The sequence below is a fragment of the Hesperophylax consimilis genome, chromosome 9, assembly GCF_061612785.1.
Source record: "Hesperophylax consimilis isolate HC1 chromosome 9, BYU_Hcon_1.0, whole genome shotgun sequence".
NCBI lineage: Eukaryota > Metazoa > Arthropoda > Insecta > Trichoptera > Limnephilidae > Hesperophylax > Hesperophylax consimilis.
In genome coordinates this window covers 27,154,481-27,180,128 of record NC_142844.1, presented here as the reverse complement: position 1 = coordinate 27,180,128, position 25,648 = coordinate 27,154,481, and the positions used below count along the sequence as shown (strand labels likewise).

The 25,648-nt window shown below is 35.7% G+C and overlaps 1 protein-coding gene across 3 annotated transcripts in view; it reads right to left on the bottom strand.

Annotated features, from left to right (window-relative positions):
- LOC149421169 (uncharacterized) overlaps nt 1-23,803 on the bottom strand; it is a 56,841-nt gene extending 33,038 nt beyond the window's left edge. Inside the window, exons 1-8 of one of the 3 annotated variants that reach the window (XM_089635869.1) lie at nt 23,259-23,803; nt 20,716-20,902; nt 19,598-19,738; nt 18,785-18,913; nt 17,903-18,132; nt 12,442-12,623; nt 4,717-4,876; nt 1,342-2,935 (exon numbers count right to left, since the gene is read on the bottom strand). In XM_089635869.1, the coding sequence (XP_089491995.1) occupies nt 2,896-2,935; nt 4,717-4,876; nt 12,442-12,623; nt 17,903-18,132; nt 18,785-18,913; nt 19,598-19,738; nt 20,716-20,902; nt 23,259-23,683 (1,494 nt within the window). In that variant the 5' untranslated portion in view covers nt 23,684-23,803 and the 3' untranslated portion in view covers nt 1,342-2,895. Of the gene's footprint in view, nt 1-1,341; nt 2,936-4,716; nt 4,877-12,441; nt 12,624-17,902; nt 18,133-18,784; nt 18,914-19,597; nt 19,739-20,715; nt 20,903-22,708; nt 23,222-23,258 lie in introns of those variants that run through there. The other 2 variants (XM_089635868.1, XM_089635870.1) reach the window with 2 other exon arrangements.
- Between the last annotated feature and the right edge of the window lie 1,845 nt (nt 23,804-25,648).

The following is a 25,648-nucleotide window of genomic DNA, read 5'->3' as shown; positions in this document are numbered from 1 at the left end:
AAATGGATTTAGTTTTTTAAGAGAAAATGAAATAATTTTTTTTTTCTTTGAAAATAATTAATATATTTTAATTAAATTTTTTACATAGTACTCACCACACCCCAACTATAAAACTGCTGTCTGAAATTAAACCTACTTTTTTTTGCAATACGACTCCATAATCTGAAGTAGAAGTCAGTGTTGGGCCATTTAGTGATGTTTTATTTGTAAAAAAGGTACATATTTTTTATTACGTTACAAAATTTTTTTTTGCTCAAAACATAACAAAAAACTACCACATTTCCGGTGCAATAAGTGAAAGGATGTATTAACCATTTTACAGGTTTAAATATGGTGACCGGGTATGTCATCAAAATGACAATTCAACACACCTCGAAAAAGTGATTAAACAAAAATTAGGTTTCATAAGTAACTATTAAAACTAGTTTTTGTTTCATCACTTTTTAAAGGTGTTGTTGAATTTTCATTCTGAAATCAGGAAACCTTTGCATATAGTTTACTTTTGATAAAATATTTTTCCATACAAAAGACAAGGATTTAAAGATATGGGAAGACTTGGTTCACATTTTTAAATACATGTAGTTCGGACTCCTACAAAGAGATTGGTATAAAGATTTTTTGTAAAATTATCGAACAGCAATGCCTTTTCCGCCATTCAAGCAGGACCGGAGTAAAAGGCAGAACTACCCTTCCCGGACAAGTGTGTTAACTACAAGCAGTGGCGGTTTTCTCTAAAGTGCGTTTGTGCGGTGAACCACCATTAAAAAGGATGAGAAAATTTATTTATTTAAGACAAAACTGCATTATAATAATATCAGCACATAAACAGGACGCCATTAAAATTCACGCGACCGAAAAAATATTGATGATCAACCCAGTATTTCCATTTTGTGGATTATAGAATCAGCACAAAATGCTTCATACAAAAAATCAAAACATGACAATCACCCTGACGGTGTTATTGCAAAATTATGCCAAATTAATACTATCCCGGTGCGCCGCGATACGTGATGTTTAATGACATGACCTCCGGAGTTTGTGGATGGCACGGCCGGTCGGTCTCGGTGCACAGAAAGAGTACAAGTTAAATGTTATATTTTGGTATTTAACATTCTATAGTAGTTATTAGTATAAAATTTTTGGATGTATTTTTTTCCAACCATTTTCTTAATGGCGTCTGTGAATTTACTAGTAAAATAACAGATTTTAATGTATCTATACTAATGTTTTGGTATTTAAAATTCATGTTACTTTTAGAAAAGTTTCAGAAAATGCCGTATTGTCTTAGTCGCTATTCAGGATCGTTCTAGCAAGAAAAAAAGTAATAATAAAAAAATGAGAGTGGGTACAAACATTATTTATTTATTTATTCATGCACTTGTACATAATATTTTATTTATTAACATTACATTACTATGCTATCTCAGACCTGTGAAAAATAACAGGATGGTATAATTCCAATTTTGAAAAAGACAATTAAAATAATTTTAGCTTAAAACATTATAAAACAGTGCAATAATAGTGATGAACATTAGTCTGAATTTGTACAAATAGACGGTTCTAATTTTGAAAATAGTTTATTAAATTCAAAGCGAATCTGAGTTCTGTAGTTCATTGAACCGGAGGTACAGATTCAACTGAAATTAGTATTTTTAATTTTGTACAGTTATTTTTTACTTTACGCAACCAATGATTTCTTATTTGTAGTTATTACTGAGATTAATGAGAAACTTATTTAAAGTTCAAAAACACTAATTACCCCCAACATCAGGCATTTTTGTTGATAGACTTGTAAGAGTTCAAATTCAAATAAAATACAACAATTTAATGAGTACATTGGCTTACTTTTAACGCTTATTGGTTCATTGTTATGTAACAGGACCCTCCAATGTCCCTCGTATGGATCCCTCCCTCCAATGTAACCTCAACAAGGTTAGCAAGCAGTATACAAGTACATACTTACATAGTCATAAATCATGTACGACTACCATAATACGGGCATGAGCCTAGGCTCCATACTAGTATGGTAGTTGAGAGAGTCATCAAAATTATAAATTTTTAATATTTATAAAATAAAAAAAAGATCTGTCCATAATGATGTTATGTTACCTGATATAAACAAATCAGTCTACTCTTTATGTTAGACAATAGCAATACAATTGGATCCCTCGCATATACACTTCGGAATGGCGGTATCACAAGCCGCTCCAGGCGGCCGTGCAGAAAAGTCTCACAATGGAATGCGCTGTAATCCGTTACGTTACGTTCGGACTTTACATTTTGCGTGGCGGCCTGGAATGGCACGTGGTACCTCCACTCCGAAGCATACGTGTGGGGCGGGCTAAGTAACAAATTATTATTTAAATGATAAACGCTACACAAAAATGATATATATTTAAGATATTCTAGACATATACGGGCCCACGTAAAGCCGAACATGATTTCATGATAAGCGCAGGTTCGCTGTTTCGGTTTATGATTGGGGATAGTTGGTGGAGGTCAAAGTGGGATGCTGAGATTATTCAGCCGGTGGAAGTCACTTGGTTCAGCACAGATGTGCCTCCTGGAAACTGATAATGGAGATATTCTGGTACAATGTGTTCTGTTGTTCAAATACACCGCATTCACACAATTCAGAATGCTTTAGGCTCCGTTTATGCATTGCATAAGCTTTACGCTTGGCTGTGACTGCACCGGGTGCGGTTTAGTGAGGTCCACGTCTTCGGAGGACGAGAGAAACCAGGCAGTTTAATAATCTCCTGGACGTGAGGTTTTTTACTCCAAATATGCTCACGAATCACTGGTTAAAATCTTTTGGGTAAATGCTGATACAACCTGTACTTGTAGGATACTTTCTGTTCCTTGAACTTGGTAGACATAAAACTAATAAGACATCTATTTTTCATCTTGGTATGGGTGATTGTGAGACTCGGACCTGCAAATAAAAATTTAAAGTATGATTGAAAAATTTACAAATAACAATAAATATAAATTAGAAAAACGCATAGAAAAGAAAATTTGGGGAAGAAAGAAGATTTGGGTGCGGCCGATAAGCGAGAATTGAACCCAGCACTTTCCTCTTAGCGTACGCTACCTGTTGTGCCAGCAAACCACTTTTCCACACTGTCGTTTTATCAACCACATGTTATTTCTAAAAAATCCCTAATACTGTTTACACTTATCTTCCTAGAGAGGCATTAAATTAAATAAAACCAAGATTCAATATTTATTTTTCAGGCAAACTACCAATTCTATTTCATGGAAAAAATCGTATAGTTTAGAAATAATATTAAATGTCTGTGTTTTAAATAATATTGTTTGATTGATACATATTAACCGGTCAGCAACGTAAGCAGATATACACGATAAAATAACGATAGCAGTCAAGTACAATAAGCGTGTTTACACGTCAACGCGTGTGTTTCCACAAAAATCGTCATAACTCCGTTATTCTTCTAGTGACATCCCTAAAACAAAAAGTAGAATATTCGTATTGAATGAAGCTTCACATCTCTATTCAAAGTTATCCATAGAAACCCGTAAAAAGACCTACTCAGTGGAAGCAAATTTTACCCGCCAAATCGTAAAACGACGCCAAGAAAGCCGTTTGACGTGCCGACCCGCCTCGCAAGTTTAATTATTTTTTTAAAAATATATTTTGTATGAAATGGTCAAAAAGTGAAGTGACAGAATTGTTTATTGTACATTTGTACGATGAAATAAGTGTTTTTTTTTTACATTATCCGTGATTTTAGTATCGTTTTTACATAAAACATTACAGGTGAGTCATTTTTACAATTTTTTCATGTTTCCATTCTAAATTTAAATATTTACAAATGTTAATATTTATTTATGATACAACAATTTGAAAGCCTATTTTGTAACCTTTCTAAAACAGTTTTTACTATTCGGCTCCGTTCAGTAATGTTTCATTTATAGAGCTTTGATTGTGAGGCGGTAATAACACAACGTTTTCGTGAAATTGACATTTCGGTAAAGACATCTTAGCTTCAAGTTCGCGAAAAGTCAGAGGGGTTAATAAGTTACCGCGCGTGTAGGTAGTGCAGTGAGTGAAGCGGATACCAAATTAAGTGGGCCTCTAACTACAAACTATGCCGCTATTTAAGGGGCCGAAGACGGACAGGTCTCCCGGCCAAGGGGAATCGATCATGTGGTCAACGAATGCCCGCTCCATTCATTCCCCGGCGGGATTGATGAGGTTCACATGGCGACGCCTGATGCCCTAGAATGGCTCGCAGACCTAGATGTCCCCCTCTGACCCCCCCACCATACGAAAGAAGAAGAATAAGTAACTAGCCCCAGGAAACCAAGCACTGACCGGGCTTCTACCAGGCTATTCTACTTTGAGGGATAGGGGTGGTTTTCCAAAATCTCATGAAGACAGTTTTCTTCCTCTTGTTTTGGAGCAAGAAATGATAATGGTCTGTAGCATTATTCGAGTTTGATGGGGCCAATAACTTTCTCCAGTGTCCTCGATAGTGGAATCGGCTGGGATTTTATAATGATGACAATCTGGATTTTCTGTCCCTAATAATTTTCTTTTTAAAAGTAGGCTGCAAAGCCGAAACCTTCTACTGAGCATGTACTATGCTTAGCGCTCGTCTTTGCCGGTCAATGTCATCGTCGTGAAGAAGATATTGTAAGTAAGTAAGGGTTTGAGTTCATTTAATTTTTGGCAAACAATAAATTAATTACCTTTTGACAACAGCGTTGCCAATAGTGACAGTTCTGGCTAGACAGGCATGTTTTAAATGGTCTATGCACTGCCATTTCCTCACTCCGCCCTCAAAGGCTTTTATCAGGACATACTTGTAGTGGTTTAGGAGCATAGTCTGAACTGTAGCACTGTCCGCATCTGATGAAAAATACATTTTTTCCAATTAATATGATTCCTATAGAATACAGAACTAGGGAAGACATTTATATAGAGATGGTCAATCAAGTAAAAATTCTATCGCATATTTGTAGAGCTCAGTTTCGTATTATTTCACTTCAAATGTGCTTTACTATAATAAACTTTAAAATAATGTAATCCTATTCGGTGTTGGTGTTTATAGCACAGGACAATAAAAAAAACTAAATGCACAAAACAGGAGTCATGTTCAGCAATAAGAACATTCTAAGTAGACATTGTTACATGGTACATAAAAATACAACAAGGAGGAAACTGAAACCAAACATAATATTATACAAGATGTTCTATTCTTATTATATAAACATATGGTAAAGTATAAATATGAATTTATTATGTAAACATATGTATGTTTGTTTGAGTTTTTGTTACCAAATTTTATGATTCGTAATACATCTTAACCCATTGGCCTCCGAATTGTTTAGCAAAAAAAATGTTCTTCACATCCGAATTAATTTTGTACCAAAAGTTTTAAATCTGCAGTGGTGTAGTCTTCTACTCTCCCAAATCCTGCAACGTACTTCTTCGTACTCCTGGGTTGCCGGTAATTGGAATCCGGCTGATTTTTGGAGACGAGTTCTACGTCCATTTATCAGGATTGCTAATTTTGCGACGTTTTGCTGGAGGTATGGAATGTCCAAATATCATCAAATATTATAATTTTATGAATCTTCCATGGCGTGGATTAAATAACTGATAAAATAAACATTCGGAGTTGAAAGGTGTTTTTTTATTTATTTTTGAAATTTTAATATTAAATGTATTTGTTTATTTCACTATCACTTTTTATTTGTATGATTTTGCCTTTCACTTCTAATTAATATTTTGCCATTTTGTACCCATATGAATTTATATTTTGGTTTCAGTTTTTGTTTTGTATTGTATAGGAGCCGTTTTTTTTCTTTAGTAAGGTTTTCGTTAATGTATATTCTGCCGTTATTTCCATTTTTGTATATGTCATTGTTCGTCAGTGGAGTTTTCCTTTGTTTTATCCATTCATCTCGAAATATTTGCTTTGGAGTCTATTCTTTCGGAAAGTCTCCACACCTTTTCAATGTTTTCATTATTTACGTTCAATTTCTCTGCGATTATTTTGATTGTTTTTCCAATATTTTCGACTTTTTTCATCTCAAGACCAAATATTTCAATGTTACAATTTTTCTCCGCTTGTTCGATCTCTTGGATCCGGTATTCTAAAACACCATTACATTTTTCAAGGTAGGTATTTTTGTTTATTACTTCGTTAAGTTTTTTTTCATTTTCTTTTAGTTTTTTCCCTAACTCTATATGTAGTACCAGTTCATTATATTTGTTAGATAAAAAATCTGTTGATTGCGTGAGTGTTTCCATGTCCTTTTTCATTGCATACATAATGTTAATTTTATTTAAAATTTGCTTAATTTCTGGAATTTTTTCTTGCTTCGAGTCTTGTGCTCCGCCTCCGCCGGCTACGACGTTTATAGTTGCATTATTATCACTAGCGCTCGGTCCGCTGTCCGCATCGCAGTTAGCACAAATCCATTTATTACCAACACAAATGGTAATGTTTTTTTTTTTTTTTAAAGCGGAGACGGTTTACACATAGTTCCCGTGAGCACTTAGGCCATAGGCCCATAGTGCTATCTCCCATTTTACCTCAATCCTTTAACAACAACCCAGTCCCTTTAATAAAGTTCACCAGGGTTGTCATTGGGTATGTGGCTATATCTTTTCATTGGGTATGTGGTTCTACTGTATGTCTCCCCAGGTAACTGAGCCTAGTTCCCACCAGGGCAGGACATTGGCACCATAGGTGAATCGGAGTCTCTTCATCCTCTTCACATCTCCTGCATCTATTGGTTTTTTCCACTCCCAATATCTGCATGTGTCTCCGGAGACGGCAGTGTCCTGTTAGTAGTCCTACCAGTTCCCTCAGTGAGTTTCTGTCCATATGGAGTAGTTTCTTGGTTCGTCTAGGGTCTGGTCCTTTTATGAGTACTTTGGATTGTCTCATTCCAGGTGCCCTCTCCCATTTTTTGTGGTGCTGGGATTTGACCCACCTATCAATGTGTAATTTTGTGTGGCAAGTTGCTACTCCTACGGCCGGCTCGGATCCTACAAGTGGTGCTTTCGCCCCTTTCCTTGCTAGTTCGTCAGCCCCCTCGTTCCCCTCAATACCTTTATGTCCTGGTACCCAGATTAGGGTTATTTTATTGATGGTAGCGAGTTCTGTAAGAACAGTCCTGCATTCCATCACCAGTCTGGAGTCGCATCGGTTACTTCCCAGTGCCATTAGGGCTGCCTGGCTATCAGAACATATGCTTATGTTTTTATTCCTGTACCCAATACGTATATTCTCCTGTGCGCAGGCCAAGATGGCTTTCGTCTCAGCTTGAAACACAGTACAGTGTGTTCCTAGAGGTGTACTGAGTTCCTTCTTGGATCCTTCCAGACAGACTCCGGCCCCTGTTCCCTCCTCCATCTTGGACCCATCTGTGAACCAGATTAGTTCCTGTTTGGAGGTAGGACCTGGAGCCGAGTCCCATTCCTCCCTTGTGGGGTAGGTCACCCCAAACTGCCGTCTGAAGAAGTATTCAGCTTGTTTGCCGTCCTGCTTCATTCCAGCTGTCGGGCTAATTGCTCTGTCTTGTTCCAATCTCTGTATGACTGTTTTTGGGTAGCTCACCTCTCCATTGGCGATATTTTGGTTTGTACATAATTTGTGGAAACTACCACCACAGTCGCTGCACTTGTATAATTCACTGTCCTTAGTGACATATTTCTTGCATTTTTTGCACTGCACCATCGTGAAGTAATTTGAGCGTTTCTTTCACTTTTATCGATTTTAATGATCGCACCGTGATTAGCACTGTTCGTGTTCACGACACAATTTATTTATGTGGCTTCCATTAATGCTGATTAAAATCAAATTTCAAGGGATAATAAAACTCTAAATTATTATGTAATTGAGAAAACTGTGCCTGCCAGATATGCGGGATTCACTTTATTTTTGAAAAGATTAAAATAGGAATAGTTAAGTAAACTTTTTCATTTTACCTCCCTGTGGCAAAGAAGCAATATACTTATTCTACCGATATTCTGAAATATCAGAATAAATACCATGGCCATTCAAGGTCAAGTACTCAAAATCTTCTTCATAATTATAATTCTTCGATTATAATTATGTCAGTAAAAAGTCTAGTATTATTTTTTAATGATAGACTAATGTTTATAAGACAAGGTTTTTTTATGCATACCACAAAGGTTAACAAATTATTATAATCAATAATTAGTCTTAGCCTTTCCTACAAAAATAAAATTGTAGTAGTAAGCAGCAATTGTTTATTGAAGTCAGTGGCGGTTTTCTCTAAAGTGCGTTTGTGCGGCGAACCCCCATTAAAAAGATGAGAAAATAAAACAAACTTGTTTTATAATAATATAAGCACATTATAGATAGCACGCTATTAAAATTTCGCCTTCAAAACCCGCGCCACCGAAAAATACGATACATATTCCAAGTTTGTGCGAGTTGAAATCCGCGCCAAACTCTTCATACAAAAGAATTTTAGCCGGTACAGACCCTATGACGGTGACATATACAAAATTTGGTCTTTCTTTGCAAAACTAAGACAAATTGTGTGCGTCGAACACGCGTTATTATCATGTGACCTCCGAACATTGACGAATGTAACCGAAGAATCCCGAGAACTTCGCGGACTGACTGGCCGACGTTTGACCTTTGAACTTTGGTGATCAGGTGGTGAGGCACGAAATGAAAGAAAGTTGTGAAGGTCACATGTGTTTTATTGATGAGTCAGGTAGCCGTGACGAGAGTTGACGCTGGACAGAAGAATACACCGGATGCTGGCTGTGATGGCAGGTCAAGCGCGGGTCAGTGAGTCGACGCCGGGCGCTGGTGACCGGGACTCGGTGGAGGTCAGGCACTGGCGAAGAACGTAGGTCTTCAGGCACTCCAGTGCTGACGAGACGGCCGAAGGTGCGACGGACCTTGTAGGCGGTTGAACGGGAACGGCGAGACCAGTGAGGATGCAGCGTGTCCTCGTGGTGGTCATGGTAGCGTGGAAGAAGCGCTGGTCAGAGACACTGGAACCAGGGCGCTTGTAATCCGAGCAGCGCTTGCCAGGAACGGCGATCTGGACAAGGCGCTAAGATGATGTCCCGATAGAGTCCATGATGATACGGGCGAAGCCGGGTATATGTCCCTTGCGCTAGTAAGAGTAGCGCGGGTTAACACTCGTTGATCCTTGTAGACTGACGGCGGAATAATGACTGATGACTGACTGACTCGCTGCGTCGGGCTTATTTATACTACACGGCCGATGGCGACAGTAGGTAGTAAATTGCAATTAAATCGAGACCACTCGCTCGGACTGTGTGTTTCGGGAACCTTCGACATTGCGGCGATTATGCATAGGCCGTAGACTCGAACCTTCTGGCGAGTTCTCGTAGTATCCGAGACGGACTGCAGTATTATTGTCGTCGGTAGGCAGGTAGGTACTTGAAGTACGTAGGTTGCTCTTGTTTACGAGGCGAATTGGAATGCAGGTACATAATTCGGGAGTAGATACTAAGTAAGTAGGTCGAGCGGTTTATTATTAATTATTTAATTTAGATTTTTCTCGACGCTACAAACACCCCCTTTCCAGCAGCTTTGCTGAGGGCTGCGATTGAAGAAATAGCTCGGAGACGAACGTCTTTTAAATTGTGACACTTCATTAAAAAAAAATTTTCAAAACACATGTTCACAACACAGGTGGCACTATTATCCGCGCTTGTGCGGAGATGGTCTGGTGCATGCTGCTCCGTGGTGCCTTAACTGATCACCCATTTTAAGACGGGGTTACCGGTGAGTCGGGGTAACACAATCACGTCGGGGTCACCACTTTGGTGATCAGGTGGTGAGGCACGAAATGAAAGAAAGTTGTGAAGGTCACATGTGTTTTATTGATGAGTCAGGTAGCCGTGACGAGAGTTGACGCTGGACAGAAGAATACACCGGATGCTGGCTGTGATGGCAGGTCAAGCGCGGGTCAGTGAGTCGACGCCGGGCGCTGGTGACCGGGACTCGGTGGAGGTCAGGCACTGGCGAAGAACGTAGGTCTTCAGGCACTCCAGTGCTGACGAGACGGCCGAAGGTGCGACGGACCTTGTAGGACGGACCACTGTAGTTATCGTGGTGTATAAATGAAAAGATCTCTCACTCAGGTATAACGTTTATTGATAAGTTGTCAGCTGATTTTACAATCACAATATTTCACGTTTGTTGTGTACAAATACTAGGAATGCGCGCGAGACTAAGCTGTAGTAATCGCAAGTAGGTGCAGCCGAACGATAGTAATTACTGAACACTGATATATGCTCGCTGCGTCGGGCCTATTTATACTAGACGGCCGACGGTAGCAGTAGGTAGTAAATTGCAATTAAATCGAGACCACTCGCTCGGACTGTGTGTTTCGGGAACCTTCGACATTGCGGCGATTATGCATAGGCCATAGACTCGAACCTTCTGGCGAGTTCTCGTAGTATCCGAGACGGACTGCAGTATTATTGTCGTCGGTAGGCAGGTAGGTACTTGAAGTACGTAGGTTGCTCTTGTTTACGAGGCGAATTGGAATGCAGGTACATAATTCGGGAGTAGATACTAAGTAAGTAGGTCGAGCGGTTTATTATTAATTATTTAATTTAGATTTTTCTCGACGCTACAGAACCATAGGGAAGCAAGTGTTATTTTTTATGTTATTTTTTAATTTTTTTTTTTTTTTTATTGTTTAACTTATAACATTGTTACATTGTACATAAAATTAGGTAATAATAGGTAATAGTGTAAAACATATGTTATTGAATTTCTACTCCGATGAAGAGTTATATTATGGTTATACACGGTGTCCGGAAACTCGTAGTACAAGCGGGAAACTGGAGAATCTACACCACATGGGGAACCCAAAAAAACATAAAGTTTTTTGATTTGAGCATTTTCAAAAAAAAAAAAAACCAAAAAAAAATATTTTTCGGCTATTTTAGGGTTAAAGTTTTTTCTGGTGTTTAGGGTTGAATAACAGATGTTTTAACCCTGCAGAGCAGAAATATTTTATGATTACACCGGGTTAAATGAAGGGTGATTTCAAAATAATGTTTCAAATCCGAGTTTCTTCATTTGTTTTACTTTCAAATAGTTTTAATTAGTTGGGTACTTTGATCTTCAGTAATAATTTATAAGAATTTGATTAAAAAAAAAAAAAAAAAAAAATCGACTTCAAACTCGATTTACTCGATAACGAAAGCTCAAATAAAAAAAAAATATACTACAAAATCGACTCCAAATGTGATGTAGATTCACCAGTTTCCCGCTTGTACTACGAGTTTCCGGACACCCTGTATTATGGTATTTAACTTTGTAGTCATTTTTGTACATATTTTTGTTTTCTTGTTCCTGCATTTCTCCAACCGTTTGCTTATGGCATTTGTAAATCTACTACCTATTGAAGTAGACCGATTTTGATTTCTGTTTTCATATTTTTTTTTTTTAGATAAGTCGTTATATTCCTTAATTATATTTGCGAAAGTTTCGGCAAACGCCCCATTGTCGTCGCTAGTTATGCAATTTTGTGTTTTGTCTTCTCCAGTTCTCCATCTATTCTTTCGGATTTCAAATTGAAAGCGTTTGCGTATATGTTTATTTATGCGTTTGCGTTTATTGATTGTCATAATTCTTTTATACAATGGCGGAATACAGTGTTGTCTATATAAAAAAATAATGCCAATACTTATGAAAAAAGGTTGGAAATTAAGAATAAAGGGCCTCCGCGTCCTGACCTCTCATTAAACCAGGTTTGTGCCGCGAAAACCGAGAAATTCACTCGAGTTTTTAAACGTGAGTGGTACGCGAGGTGTACTTGGTTATGTGGTTGCGAGGAAACCAATCGGTTATTTTGCTTCCCCTATTTAGTTTTTGGAGGCGACCCATCGTGGTGTAAAATTGGAGTAAACGATCTTTCCTTTATTAATAATTATAAATATAATTTAATTCCTATAAAACTTTTCTCATTATCTAATATTTGTGTCTAGTGTAAAGTGATTTAAAAACAATAATATGTAGGTACCCCTCCCACTAACTTTATTTAAGTTGTGTGACTGCTGCCGTATTCGACTATTTGACGAAGGACAACAGTAAGTAAATTTTAATTAGATATGTTTATCTTCTCTTGAATTTCTGAACCCCCTGTTAAAAAGACCACGAACCGCCACTGATTGAAGTACTAGTACATATTGAATTATTATTCGTGTTAGAAATAAGCCGACGTAGCTCAGTGGTCCAGAGCACCTGACCGGACATCAGAAGGTGCGGGTTCAATTCCCGTCGGCGGCATTTATTTTTACTATGGAGATATTTTCAATTTGTATGGATATTTCAGGCGACTAATTATTGCTCATAATAAAAAGTCTATTGTTTTGGTGTCAGATTCCAGGAGTTACGACAGAGAGGACACGAGAAAAAGAAAAAGTTTTACTTTTAGGAGGCGGGCTTTTCACTGGATCAGGGTCATCAGATCGGGATACTTCGTAGAATTCTATAGGGTCCACCTCAACAGAATAATCCTCAGAAGCCGTAATCACCATGTCCTCATCCATCATCACTTCCCCCGAGTCTTCAATTTCCAGTTCTTCCGTTTGGCTGCGTAGTTTTTTCTTTCTAAAAGAAAATTTAAGTAACATAAGATTAATATTAATAATATTTAAGTAACATATAATTAATACGCTGCATTCTTTCGACATTTTCAATGTGAATTTTATGATGTTTTAACCACATTGACCGGCTAGTCACACATCTGTTATCCACTGAAGCTTATTTGACCACATTTGCTACCACGCTGGCCAAAATGTAGCCAATTTGAATAGATTTATTATAAAAAATTTAGGAATTATTTCTAAAATTCCCGCATTTTTGTAATTGCGATAATGACAAAACTTTTTTTTTTTAAATGTGAAACTGCACAAGAGTCTCAACTGCTCCAAACTGTCTGGAGCCTATAGCGTGAGACTATGGCATCCCCAATTGGGGTATGTTGTGAGGCTGAAGGAGATGGGGAAGAAGAAGGTGGGGAAGTATCTGACTATTCAGATCTGGTCACCAAACACGGCCATAGCCATTTCAAGCAATGTTTCAATTCTGAATGGTAGCCTTACACCAGGGCGATACTGGGAGTATCTTCAGCTCTGGGACGTGCCGCAAATTTATTTATTTATAGATAGATACAAAAGAAAGTACAAATTACATACTAGGAAGCTTTGCCTGTCCAACTAGGAAAGTTTCCCGTTCCAGGACAGACAAACTGACAGTTGTAGTTCATATTATTCCTTAAGAAATGTACATAATTACATATAAAAAATTTCATTTTTCTCTGCAACTAAGTTGTGTAATGAAGAAAAAAATATATTTATAATTTATTTATTTTTTTACCATAGTAGTGGCTTTGTAAAGGTTAACATGGTAACATATATTGCATTCGGATTTACAGTATAAGAGATAAGTTAGGTATTTAGTAGTAATGAAAAGTAGAAATGGAGATTTTTTTGAATGTAGAAAAAGTAAGCTGGTAGCATATATTTTATTCGGAATTTACCGAATTAACCTGGTAACATATAATATTGAACAATGTAAACAAGGTACCTGATAACATGTTGGAGGAATCACATTAATAATTTGTTAGGTTATGTGTTTACAATAGTACTGGGCGTTGATGATAATTCCATCCAACCCCAACGTCGTTATCGTTGACGATTTTCAACTGTTGAAAATAACCGTTGAAAATAACGCCGACGTTGATGCAACTATAATTTATTATTTCTAGTGATTTATTAACTCATATGACTATTTTTTGCTCCGTACCTGATAAATCCTCATTCATCACAATTATTTACAAGAATCTATAAAATTTCACAATTTTATTTATTCGAGTGTTTATTTATACTAGTGAAGTCAATCTTAACTAAAACTTAAAAATATTAGTATGCACTTTAATGATATCTTCACTTTATTGTTAGTAACACACGTTTAGATATAATTTTATTAGGTCGGAGTATATTTTTGTAGGTATTATGTTACTATACTATCATCGTTAATATTATAAATAAATAAAAACCTTATAAATTTATCTGGTCATTGAATTAAATGCTATTTTCACTTCGTAAGTACAATGAAACCAAACGTTCAAGAGATTGAAACGACACTAACTAACAAAAACAAACAACAAAACAGATCGTAATCGTTTAAGGAATCCCCTTACCGTGTGATTCCCAGATCATTGTTTATTATATTTCCTACGCCCCGCGCCTCGCACCACGCGCCCCACACCACACACATATAACAGCTGAATGAATATAACTATTAATTCCAACGGCTAGTTATATTTTGATACAGTACTAGTTTACAAGTAGTGAACTTATAATACATAGTACACTTATAGAAGAATCTACATTAAAATTTATGTGTGTAATAATATATATGTTTTTTTAAGCGTTGTATCTACAATGTGTAATAATTTATGTGCAAACATAATTATTTTCACTGATTTAACGACATATTTTCAATACATATTATATTATACGACAATACGAATATACACTGCGCTCAAGTCATTGAACCACTCCTGCTAAAATTAAAAAACAATAACTCTCAATATAAATAAAAACTATAAATATAAATAAATAGTACCTGATTTAGTGCTACTTTTGTAAGGGTATAGTGAAACTATATATCATTTTATATGAGTAAATGGTGAAATAAAACAAATGAATCAAATAAAATTCACTTACTGCGCAAACCGGGATTTGAACCCGCGACCTTCAGCTTGCAAGTGGAGAGCCTTACCCCTCGACCACAGAGACCGTAATAGTTATACACAGACAATGGTTTCCCTATTTTTTAATAGACGTCTCGCATCTCTACAGTTTATTTATTTATCAATATAAAGTTTTTTATGTGTATTTATCGACATCTGTCTCACTAGGGTACACCTGTGTCGAGACAGACGTATTCAGATACTTAAAGAAAATTTACATGCATAACTAAATCAAAATACAAATTACAAGGTTGTATACACTTTAAACTATGGAGTCAATAGATAGATAATAGAAAGAGTAGGTACAGGTACGACAATATTATAAATATATATGAAAAATAATTGCATTTAGTTGGAGGACGTAGTTACAAAGGGGTTTTTATAAAATTATTGATTTTAATATTTTATTTTGTATTTGAATTGTTGTTATTGACTACGTGTAATTTGGTTTACAGATGTTTGCGATAGTGGGGCGCCCAATACTTGTTATCCATTTATTTATTTCATGTTTGAATTTGGTTATTGATTCTGTTTGTCTAATCGTGGCTGGTAGTGTATTGTATTTAAAATGTCTTTGCCCAAAGGTGGTTCTAGCAAAAGGGGTTTGGAGAAGTTCTTTATTTTTGACTCGGGTATTGTGTATCGTTTGAGTTGGTTTGTATAGTGTTTTACTGTTTTGGTGTTTTGGAGTTTACAGTGCATTTATAAACAAAAATTTTCAGGTGCAAAATATTTTTCAAAAGCTGTTTTGTCATTGCATTAAAAATTCCCGTGAATGTTTATTTTACACAAATTCTGTTATGTATTGTAAATAAATGTATTCCTCATTGAAAGTCTTAAAATGAAAAATGAGATTTTAAAGTCATGTTTAATTTACACCTGTCAAAAAATGGTCTTTTTCTGCGCGGTACCTAAAACATCGTTAAAAAAAATGTGTAATATTGTAACGTGATTTTTAATACTAATTCAAGAGTGATTCATAACAAAGAAATAGATACAATTTTTACTATTGTAGGATAATCTTAGACAGATAAATTACGACTGAAAAATTATGTGAATTTTTTAAGTTTTTGTAAGCATATTTTGTTTTTAGTTCTATTGAACTTTAAATACATGTTCCAAATTTCCTGTAATAAGTACAATTTTAAACTATTTTTGTTAAAAATTAGACGAATTTCACGCGTTTGAGAATTTAACGATTTTTTTTTTATAAACTTACAAACATAAGATGAATTACGAAACATGGTTGAATTCATTGGCTTTAAACTACAGTTAACAGTTTATCTGTTTACGTGTCAAAGGTATGATTTTTTTTGTGCAAATTCAGAACCAAATGCATTTCATTGTCAGTATCTTGGTGCTCCAGTGGTTAATTGTAGTTTAAAAATTCAAGTTAAAAGAGTACTCCAGTTTAACAAGGTTTAAAGTTATAAAATTAATGTGAATATCTGCATTTTATCCATTCTAGATGAAATAAATAATGTAAATTTCCCACGAAACATCTATTTAAAACATAAATTCTTTATAAAACACGCAATGGTATTTAACACATGTGTGCGCTAGGCCATCGACATGACAATGTTTATTATATTTACATATAAAAATTCTTGTTTTTGTCGATCCAATACGTAGTATATAAAACAGAAGGTAAGTTAGAAGTTGAAATGAATTTCTAGAATTGGAAGGAAAATATTAAAATCTCAAACAAAATCAAAGTTAAGAAAAACGAGATTTGTCATTTTTTTACCGAGTTTTAATTTAAACATAAAAATAATAATGTGAACATCGTAATTATTAAAATTTTATCGGCCAAGACGTATGTTACATCTCTAGTTATATGGCAAAGTGAAAATAAAATAGAAATTGAAGCATTGGAATCGACAGAAAAATGTATTCATTTTCGATATATTGCTTGTGATGCATAATTGTTCCCATAAGCTGGGTCCAGACATGTTCTTTTGTCCGTACCGTACCTCCGTTTCGTATCAGCGTCGCGATCAAGAACGCTAGTTTGGACGCCCGTTCGGTACGGTACGGTGGTACGGCGTCTCGATACGGATAGAGGTACGCTCCGATCCATCGCGAGTCGGTTTTTCGACCCATTCAAAGGCGATACGGTACGGGTCTGCGCCAGTCTGGACGTGTTCGCGGCGTGCATTGGTCGTGTTCTCTGTCACTACCCGAATCAGCGTGAAAAATGCAGTGGGATAACTATAATATTGTGAAGCTTATCGATGGATATAGGGCCAGGGAAGTTCTGTGGGATCCCGGAAACAGGAAATATTACAATAAAAATATAAAGCAAGATGCATGGGAGGAACTGTCTTTCGAAATGGAGTGCGGAGATACGGGCTCTTGATCGCGACGCGGATACGAAACGGAGGTACGGTACGGACAAAAGATGATGCGTCCAGAGTTTTTGGATCGCGACGCTGGTACGAAACGGAGGTACGGTACGGACAAAAGAACATGTCTGGACCCAGCTTTAAGGTTTAAAACAAATTATTATTATTATTATTTTGAAATCACCTCAACACAGGCTTGTCCTAGTGAGGTTAAAAATTCTAACGTAAAAAAAGATACAACGTAAAGAAACAATAAAAAATATTTTTAATAAAGACAAACATTCAAACCACCTAAGTAAGCGGAAAATGTTACTTGTGTCGCGATGGAGTACTCGAAGCCAGCACAGGAATTGAACTCACGACGCCAGGGTGGGACACAGTTGCGATGTGGACTCGTCCACTGACCGGTCAATCAATAAAATGAATTAACTCCCGTCTTAGATTATCCCCAGTTTCACGATTGTTTAAGTACCATTCAACCTACATTCTTATTTTCTTCTCCATTTATTTACGAGAAAAAGTATATTCAGACACAGGAACAGTATCGTTGTAGTCCATTGATGTCCTAGGTCAGCTCGGGTTTGGACTATATGTATAAGGTCCAGGATAGTTTCCAGGAATGTTGCTGGAGTGTGCATTCATATATGTAGCCCGTTTACGCCTTTTAGCATCTTTAGATCTTCCAATTAAATCTCAGCTTGCTGTACACTTTTACAAGAATTTGATAGCAACTGTGAAGGGTGGCTAATAATATCACTACAAAGTAGTGTAGTAGTTTATCTTACGTTTGTGAAGTGCTATGTGTATAATGGCGTTTGGAAGGAATTCTCTCGCCAGTTGAATTGGATGTCCTAGTCTTGACTGATCTCGGAACGATAAGAATTTGTGATTCGTCTAAATCATCATAGTTGGAGCCATCCTCTTGGGCTCTTGTTTCATTTGGATCTAGTGGCGCCCTTGCTGCTTCGCCAATCAGATCGTCTGCCTGCAATTTAAGTATGTCCGTGTCTATTTCCTGGAAACACAAAACATAGTAATAAGCCCAATATTGTGAAAATTATAATAAAGATAATTAACTGGTGGGTAGTGAATTCCTTTTTTAACTCAAACATTTGACCTTTCATCTGTCTGTAGTGGAACGCTATGCACATGTCTGTAAATTTGTTTATTTACATTCTGGTTCCGGCTCAAGATGGTAGCCGTGTTGGATACTACCTTTTTATTCCACCAGAGTTCGCACGGGCGTAGTTCCTACTATGAGTTGTCAAATCGGAATCCTATTAACAATCAATATTACCTACCGACCTGAAGAAATTTTGAAAAAGAATTTTCAGAGATGATGACATTCCTTTGGACAAATGTTATAATTACGCCTTGTGAAATAAAAAAAAAGTTATGTAAACTATTTGTGGTTTATAATTAAGAAGAAATCTTATGATTTTAGAGGAAATTTTGGTTTTGATTTATTATGACAAAAAAAGAAACTTTTTTTTTTTGGGATGCGAGTTTTACTGTTTACTGAACTACTAGTCAGTAGTCTACTGGTTCTAGTAAATATTAATAATTAAATTAATAGAAAAAAGTTGTTGTTTTGGCAAGTGGAAATTCAGAGGAAAAAAGAATGATCAGAAGGGCAATGCAATATAATGAAGAATATTGAAGCTCACCGTATCGATTCCTTGTATCTGTAAGGCTTTGGCAGCTGCAAAGAAAGGTTCCAGTTCTTCCTCAGTGATGTCCACTTGCCCGGTGTACACATATTGTAGTAAGTGCTTCAGGGTCGTATAGGACACATTCTGAAAGTATATTATTAATTAAACATTAATAAATAAAAATTTGCTTGGTTCAAATATCCTGATGTGAGAAAAAAGCAGTATACACAAACTCAAATCAAAGTTTTTGTCATACATTATATACATTGTGCTTGTGGATTTGAAAAAAATAAACATTATCCAGTAGATAGATGCATAATTCTGGAGTTGGTTTTAAGATTAAATTTTAAAATGTAGATTTGTGTCGACAGTTCTAAGTTTGCTAAGAATTTTCATGGTTTAACAAGTTAAATGGCTATCATATATTATATAAATGTGATAAACATTGGTTTGAAAGACCTCTAAAAGTCATTAATGTCCCTTAGGTGGTGGTTTAAAGTAGCGATGAGTCGTTAATGAACGCATCGCACAAAAGAGCTGACTCTTTTTGATGAGCCGTATTCAGACGACTCGTAAACCGTACCACAGCTCAATTGAACGATAACGCACATAATTTTTTTGTTTTACAATTCAATTATTATTTGTGTTTAACATGCAACATTGTAAGTCATCGAAATAGATTAGTGACCATTTTAATTTATTGGCATTTGAGCTAACGATGCTTGATCCATCAGTATTTTGTAAAATGTTGATTATCACAATGCTTGACGGCGTAATCAGAGATCAAACATCTGGGCCTTAATATAATGTAAAGGTATCCTTGATTACGGTGAGGAAGATAATGGGGTGCCTGGCAGGGGATGAGTGGATGATCTCCTTGATGTAGGGGCTGGCTATGCTCATGACTAGCTGGTGCGCCTTCACTAGGTGGCCGCCCGCAGCCAGGGTCAGGTCCACAAAGTCTTCATTCTGAGGACAATCATTGGATCAATTAACGAGATGCTGGTAGGTACTATGTATGTGCTGTTTTTAGTATTTCAATTGTAGTATGGTCTAAATTAGATTTTATTGGCAAAAATTTACTAAAATACAAAATGTTTACAGATAGTTTTTTTTTTTTTTTTTTTTACAGTATTACCGCACAAGAGTCCCAACTGCTCCCGTCTGGAGCCAGTGAGACTATGGCATCCCCAATTGGGGTATGTTGTGAGGCTGAGGGTATTGGGGAGGGGAGGGAGATGGGGAAGAGGAAGGTGGGGAAGTACCTGGCTATTCAGATCTGGTCACCAAACACGGCTAAAGCCATTTCAAGCAACGTTTCAATTCTGAATGGTGGTCTTACACCAGGGCGATACTGAGAGTATCTTCCACTCTGGAACGTGCCGCAAATATACTATATATTATTTTAATTAATTAATTGTGAAATAACACAAATTAATCAAATAAAATTTATTTGCGCACGCCGGGTTCGAACCCGCGACCTTCGGATCTGTAGTCAAAAGCGTATACCACTAGACCACGCCGTGAATCATATATAAATCTAAGTGGCAATTTTAGTTCACAACTTCCAGATCAAATTGAAGTGTGGATTCATTAAGGGCGAGTTGTTTCACAAAATTTGAACAGTTCATAATATTTCTACACACGTTCTGTTGTTATTTCAGTTTAGTGAAACCACTTGCCCACAATGACATAATAACAGAACTTGAAAACAAATTTTGAAAGATGATGAATTGTCACATTCTGTGAAACACCCCGTCGTTCATCTATTAAGGTAAGAGTCTAGTTCGGGTTGCCATTGCTCATAATACTACGTAACATGAATTTAGTTCGGGTTGCCATTGCCCATATTACTATGTAACTTGAACAAAAAAATGAAACAATGATTAAAAAAACTTTTTTAAATTACAGGACAATCCAAAAAAGGGAAAAATTTTATAACATACCAAGAGCAATGTATTTAATTTTGAGCACAGTCTAGTTTGGTAGCTTTCCCAGGACAAGGCAAAGCGGGGTTGAGAAACTTTTGTAATTTTGGTTTTATCTTGAATGTCTTCTGATGTAACATCTAATGCTTCATCATCCTCTTTGTGCCTTTTTGGCTGAGGATTTTTAAACTTCTTAGTACTCGACCTAAAAGAAAGTTTCAGTTAATACAATAAACAGACCACATATCATTGTTTATTGCTTTGAAATACATCCAAAGTTTACTTGCTCTCTTACCCAAATAATGACATAATACAAGCACAAGTATCTTCACTTTTAAATTTTACGAATAAAGGGTCAATAACAGTTATACACATCCACGGATTTGCAAAGTTCAGGTTAGGTTAGGTTAGGCTAATTAATAGCCCTATAACTATTAGGCCCAGATTATATCTACTATGTTTCAACAATTACTAAAAGAAACAACTATTTAGATGCGCAAAATAGGTTATTAAATTATTAGTCTGGATTAATTAAGGTATTTACGCACATTTGGATTGAAACGAAACTTGGAAAACGCGGCAGGCAAATTAAACTTGATACAAAATGGTTCAGTATCTAGCTCCGCCCACTCAAAGCGTGTTCACGCCCATAACTGATATCTTTTTTGAGTCTTATTTCGCCTTAAGTTATTAGTTTGGATTAATTAAGTTATTTATGCATATTTGGATTGAAACGAAACTTTCGCAAATGTCAATCTTCCAATCAAGTCAAATGTAAAAAATCCAATATGGCGGCAAAGGGATCGTGTTGATAAATTTTAAACTTAGATTGAATAAAAATGGAATTTGAATGCATCTTTTACCATCTCTCACATTGATGGTTTTTTCTTATAATAAGTTGAAATGATGTGTGATTTCCATAATCTGCGCCTGTTGAAAGTGCGGCGGTTGTGTAAATATTTACCCTTTTTCTCTTTATTGTGTAAAATGTAAAAATCATGTAAAAATTCATCAGGGCGTTGATAACTAATTAATAAATTAAATAAATAATGCCCACACCCCACTCCACGTAGTCTCAGTGGTTAACAGCTGCTTTCAACAAATACCCTTTTTCAATCATCTTTCAATGACCGAAACAAAATGCAATAAATAAACAGAAATGTGATGACAGCCGACATCAGTGATTTTGACTTTCAACAGACTAAACAATGGTAACGGACTAGCTGTTTGCCCTTTGGTTCGATTGTAAAATAAACAGGCTAAAGGTAGGTTAGGTTAATTTCAATTCGTATTAGACGGCTCCTGGACGAACCCGTACGGAATCATGCACCAGGCAGCACTGGCCAGAATAGCCAGTAACCTGGAGATTTGTTAAACCGTCAGTATTGCAGATTTCTGTTTTCGCATTTAACGCTGAATTCTTATGTCGCTGTCATACAAGCGATTGAACATGGACCGAACCAACAGTAGTTTTGGCAGTTTTTCCCGGTTCTTCTTTTAACCTTCGTTTGACGACGAAACGCTGTTTCGCTATGGTACCGCTGTTCGTCCGAATTATGGAAAACAGTTGTGGTAATTTTTTTACAAATTAACATTTTAAGTATGAGTAGGCGCGCCTCATCCCAAATACACACAAATTGCACTGTTTTTATTAAAATGAATAACTATTTCAGTCCAACGAGAAGCATACTCATATATTATTTGATAAATTCTTCATGTTCAATTAACATGTGGGTTTTAGGTTAGTTTTTTTCTTTATTTTTTAAATAAACCCAAACTAGGAACTAATTCTATAAAGTAATTTCTTAGTTAGGGTTTAGTAAAAGTATTTATATATATGTATATAAACTAGCCTAAGAATCTATTTCAGTGTATTTTTTTAATTATTTGTGAAGAGAATACATAAAGAACACCGTTTCGACGAAAGAAGTATAAAAAGCCATCAAAGGGCACAAAACTTTCGGTCATTGGTGATAATACTGATAATACATATTATAGAGTATATACATACGATGTCGCTGAGGGTGAGAACGGTGGCGAAGAAATTCCATGATGCATCACATCACTGAGTTGAACAGTGGGGTGCTTCGTTTTCAAATGCCTATACAGGTTTCCAGTCGAACCAGCAAATGTACTAACTTGCCGTGCACAGTAACCGCATTGGGATTTACTATTAGTGGGACCAGAAAAATGATTCCAAATTTCACTTCTTTTTCTTGACATCGCGAAAAAATATACAAGCAACTAACGACAAAGTTGTGTGTCAAAACTGTCAACTGTCAACCACCATCATAAATATACAGTGGTGCCTCACACAACGAACTTAATTCGTTCCAGGAGCAAGTTCGTTATGCGAAAAGTTCGTTATGTGAAACGCGTTTTCCCATAACAATACATGTTAAAAAAAATAATTCGTTCTGTAGCATAAAATATGGTAAGATGACATAAAAAAAAGATAAATTTTTTGTTATTATTTAGATACATCTAAAACATAATGAAAAAAACACACATGCCTAGCACTGCCAGCCTCACCATGCATATTAAAGCTGTGGATTCCATACCTTTTCTTAAATCTAAAAAACCACCCCCTGCTGGCTTTGAAATCTTCTTTATTATCTTGATTGCTGCTACTTCCAGGGATGTTTTTCTTTAGATCTTCATAAATTGTCTTGGCCTTGTAACAGATAATATCTTGGGTTGTTACGTCACCTTTCACCTGCCTGTCCTTAATCCAAATCGCTAATAGCCTCTCCATTTCCTCGTGGATTGAAGATCTATGTTTTTCATTAAATAGTTTTGATACTCCTTTGGCTACTTTGGCTGATTTTATTGCATCCTTGTTTGTCAAAATGGTGAAAATGGTGGTCTTGTTGAGGCCAAACTCTTTGACGAGGTCACACTGTTTTACCCCACATTCACTCCTTCTAATTATTTCCTGTTTCATTTCAAGAGAAATCACCTTCCTGCTTTTTTTAGAACCCATCATATAAAAAAAATGTTGAGTTTATCTTAAAAGGACGACTGCCGTGATACGTGTGCGATTTAATTCGTAATGAAGAACGATTGCTGCGATACGTGCGTAAGTTAAGCGTACTACGCAGTGACTGGCAGTGACTAACGAGCATAAATCAACTATCTATAACGAGTCTAACGACTGCCTGCGCGGGAGGATGCAATTAATCGGCAGTGATCGTAGAAGATCGGGCGCAATTCGCTGTGCGAGGCGTTCGTTGTGTGAGGCACCACTGTACCACCATAAATATACCACTCTCTAGATCGATATCTTCGGGCTTTTTTTTTTTTTTTTTTATTTATTATTTAACATTATAAATGATTACAATATGCAGACTTATAAATATTTTTTTCGTTATTATTCTATTTCTCCATAAGTTGAGCTCCAGGAGCTCGTGTTTATGGGAGGAGTCTTTACATTTAGTTCTAATGATTTTTTAAACAATAATCAAAAACTTTTGAAATAAATACAAACATAATATTAACATGGGTACACAAATTAGAAAATTGTTTTTTTAAAGATAATTAAAATAATACATCTTTTTACAGATTAAGTAAGCGTGAGGAAATTAAGGGTACAATATATCAAGAAAAATTTAGAAAAATAGTTTTTTTTTTAAAGACAATCAAATTAATATATATTTTTTACAGATTGAGTAAGTGTAAGAAAATTAGGGGTACAATATATCATTATCCAATTTGAGGGACTTAATTAACTTTTTGAATTGTTCATAATTCATAGTTTCGGTTACACTAATTTTATTTTTGGACAATAATATATTGTACCATCTCACACCTAAATATGAATAGTGGTGCTGAGCCGTGGTCGTTCTAAGCATAGGAATGGCTATTAAGCCATTAGTTTTGAATCTATTGCTTATGCTATCTGAGGGGTGCATTTTATAAATAAAATATTCTTTATAAATTTGATATAAGGCGATTCTCTTATACAATTCTGTTATAGATGGTACATTGAATTCCTGAAATATCTCTAAAGTAGGGGAGTCATATGGTTTTCTAAGGATGATTTTTATAATTATTCTTTGAATTGTAATTATTGGCTGTAAAGAAGCCTTAAAAGCCCCTCCCCACCCAATAATCCCGTACTGCAATAAGGACTGAATTAATGCATAATAGACAATTTTGATAGTTTTCTTATTTAAAATATTTCGTATATTATAGAAAATATAGATAAGTTTTCTTATTCTTTCAACAGTGAGATTAATATGGTCTTTCCATTTAACATTTTTATCTATTAAGATACCAAGATATTTTATATTGGATTTATGATTTAGTTTCACGCAGTCCGTATTACATGTACCGTCATTTACACAATTTTTAGAATGAATTGTTATGTTAATTAGGTTATTTGGCACATCTTCTTGTAGAGTGAAAGGAATACAATATGTTTTTTCTGTGTTAAGTGATAATAAATTGCCATTGAACCAATTTTTTATAACCTTCATATCCTGATTCGCTGCATTGGTAATTTCGATCCATGTCTTTTTTTCGATAATTATTGCAGTGTCGTCAGCAAAGGATATAAGTTTACCATTAAGTGATAATTTAAACATATGGTTAACGTAAATTATAAATAAAATTGGTCCAATAACAGTCCCTTGGGGAATTCCAAATTCTAAAGTTTCATCTACGCTAAGTGAGTTATTTAATTTTACTTTTTGGTTTCTTTGAGTTAGATAGCTTTGCAGCCAATACCTTACCTTACCAATAATACCGATATCATTTAATTTATTAATTAGTTTTGTATGGGAGATACTATCAAAAGCCTTACGTAAATCAATGAAAATGCCAAGGCATTTATTTTTTTTATCTAATGCACGGTATATAGTTGAAGTTAGTTCTGCAATGGCATCATGAGTGCCTAGTTTCTCTCTAAATCCAAATTGGCTAGGACTAATTATTTTATTATTTTCAATAT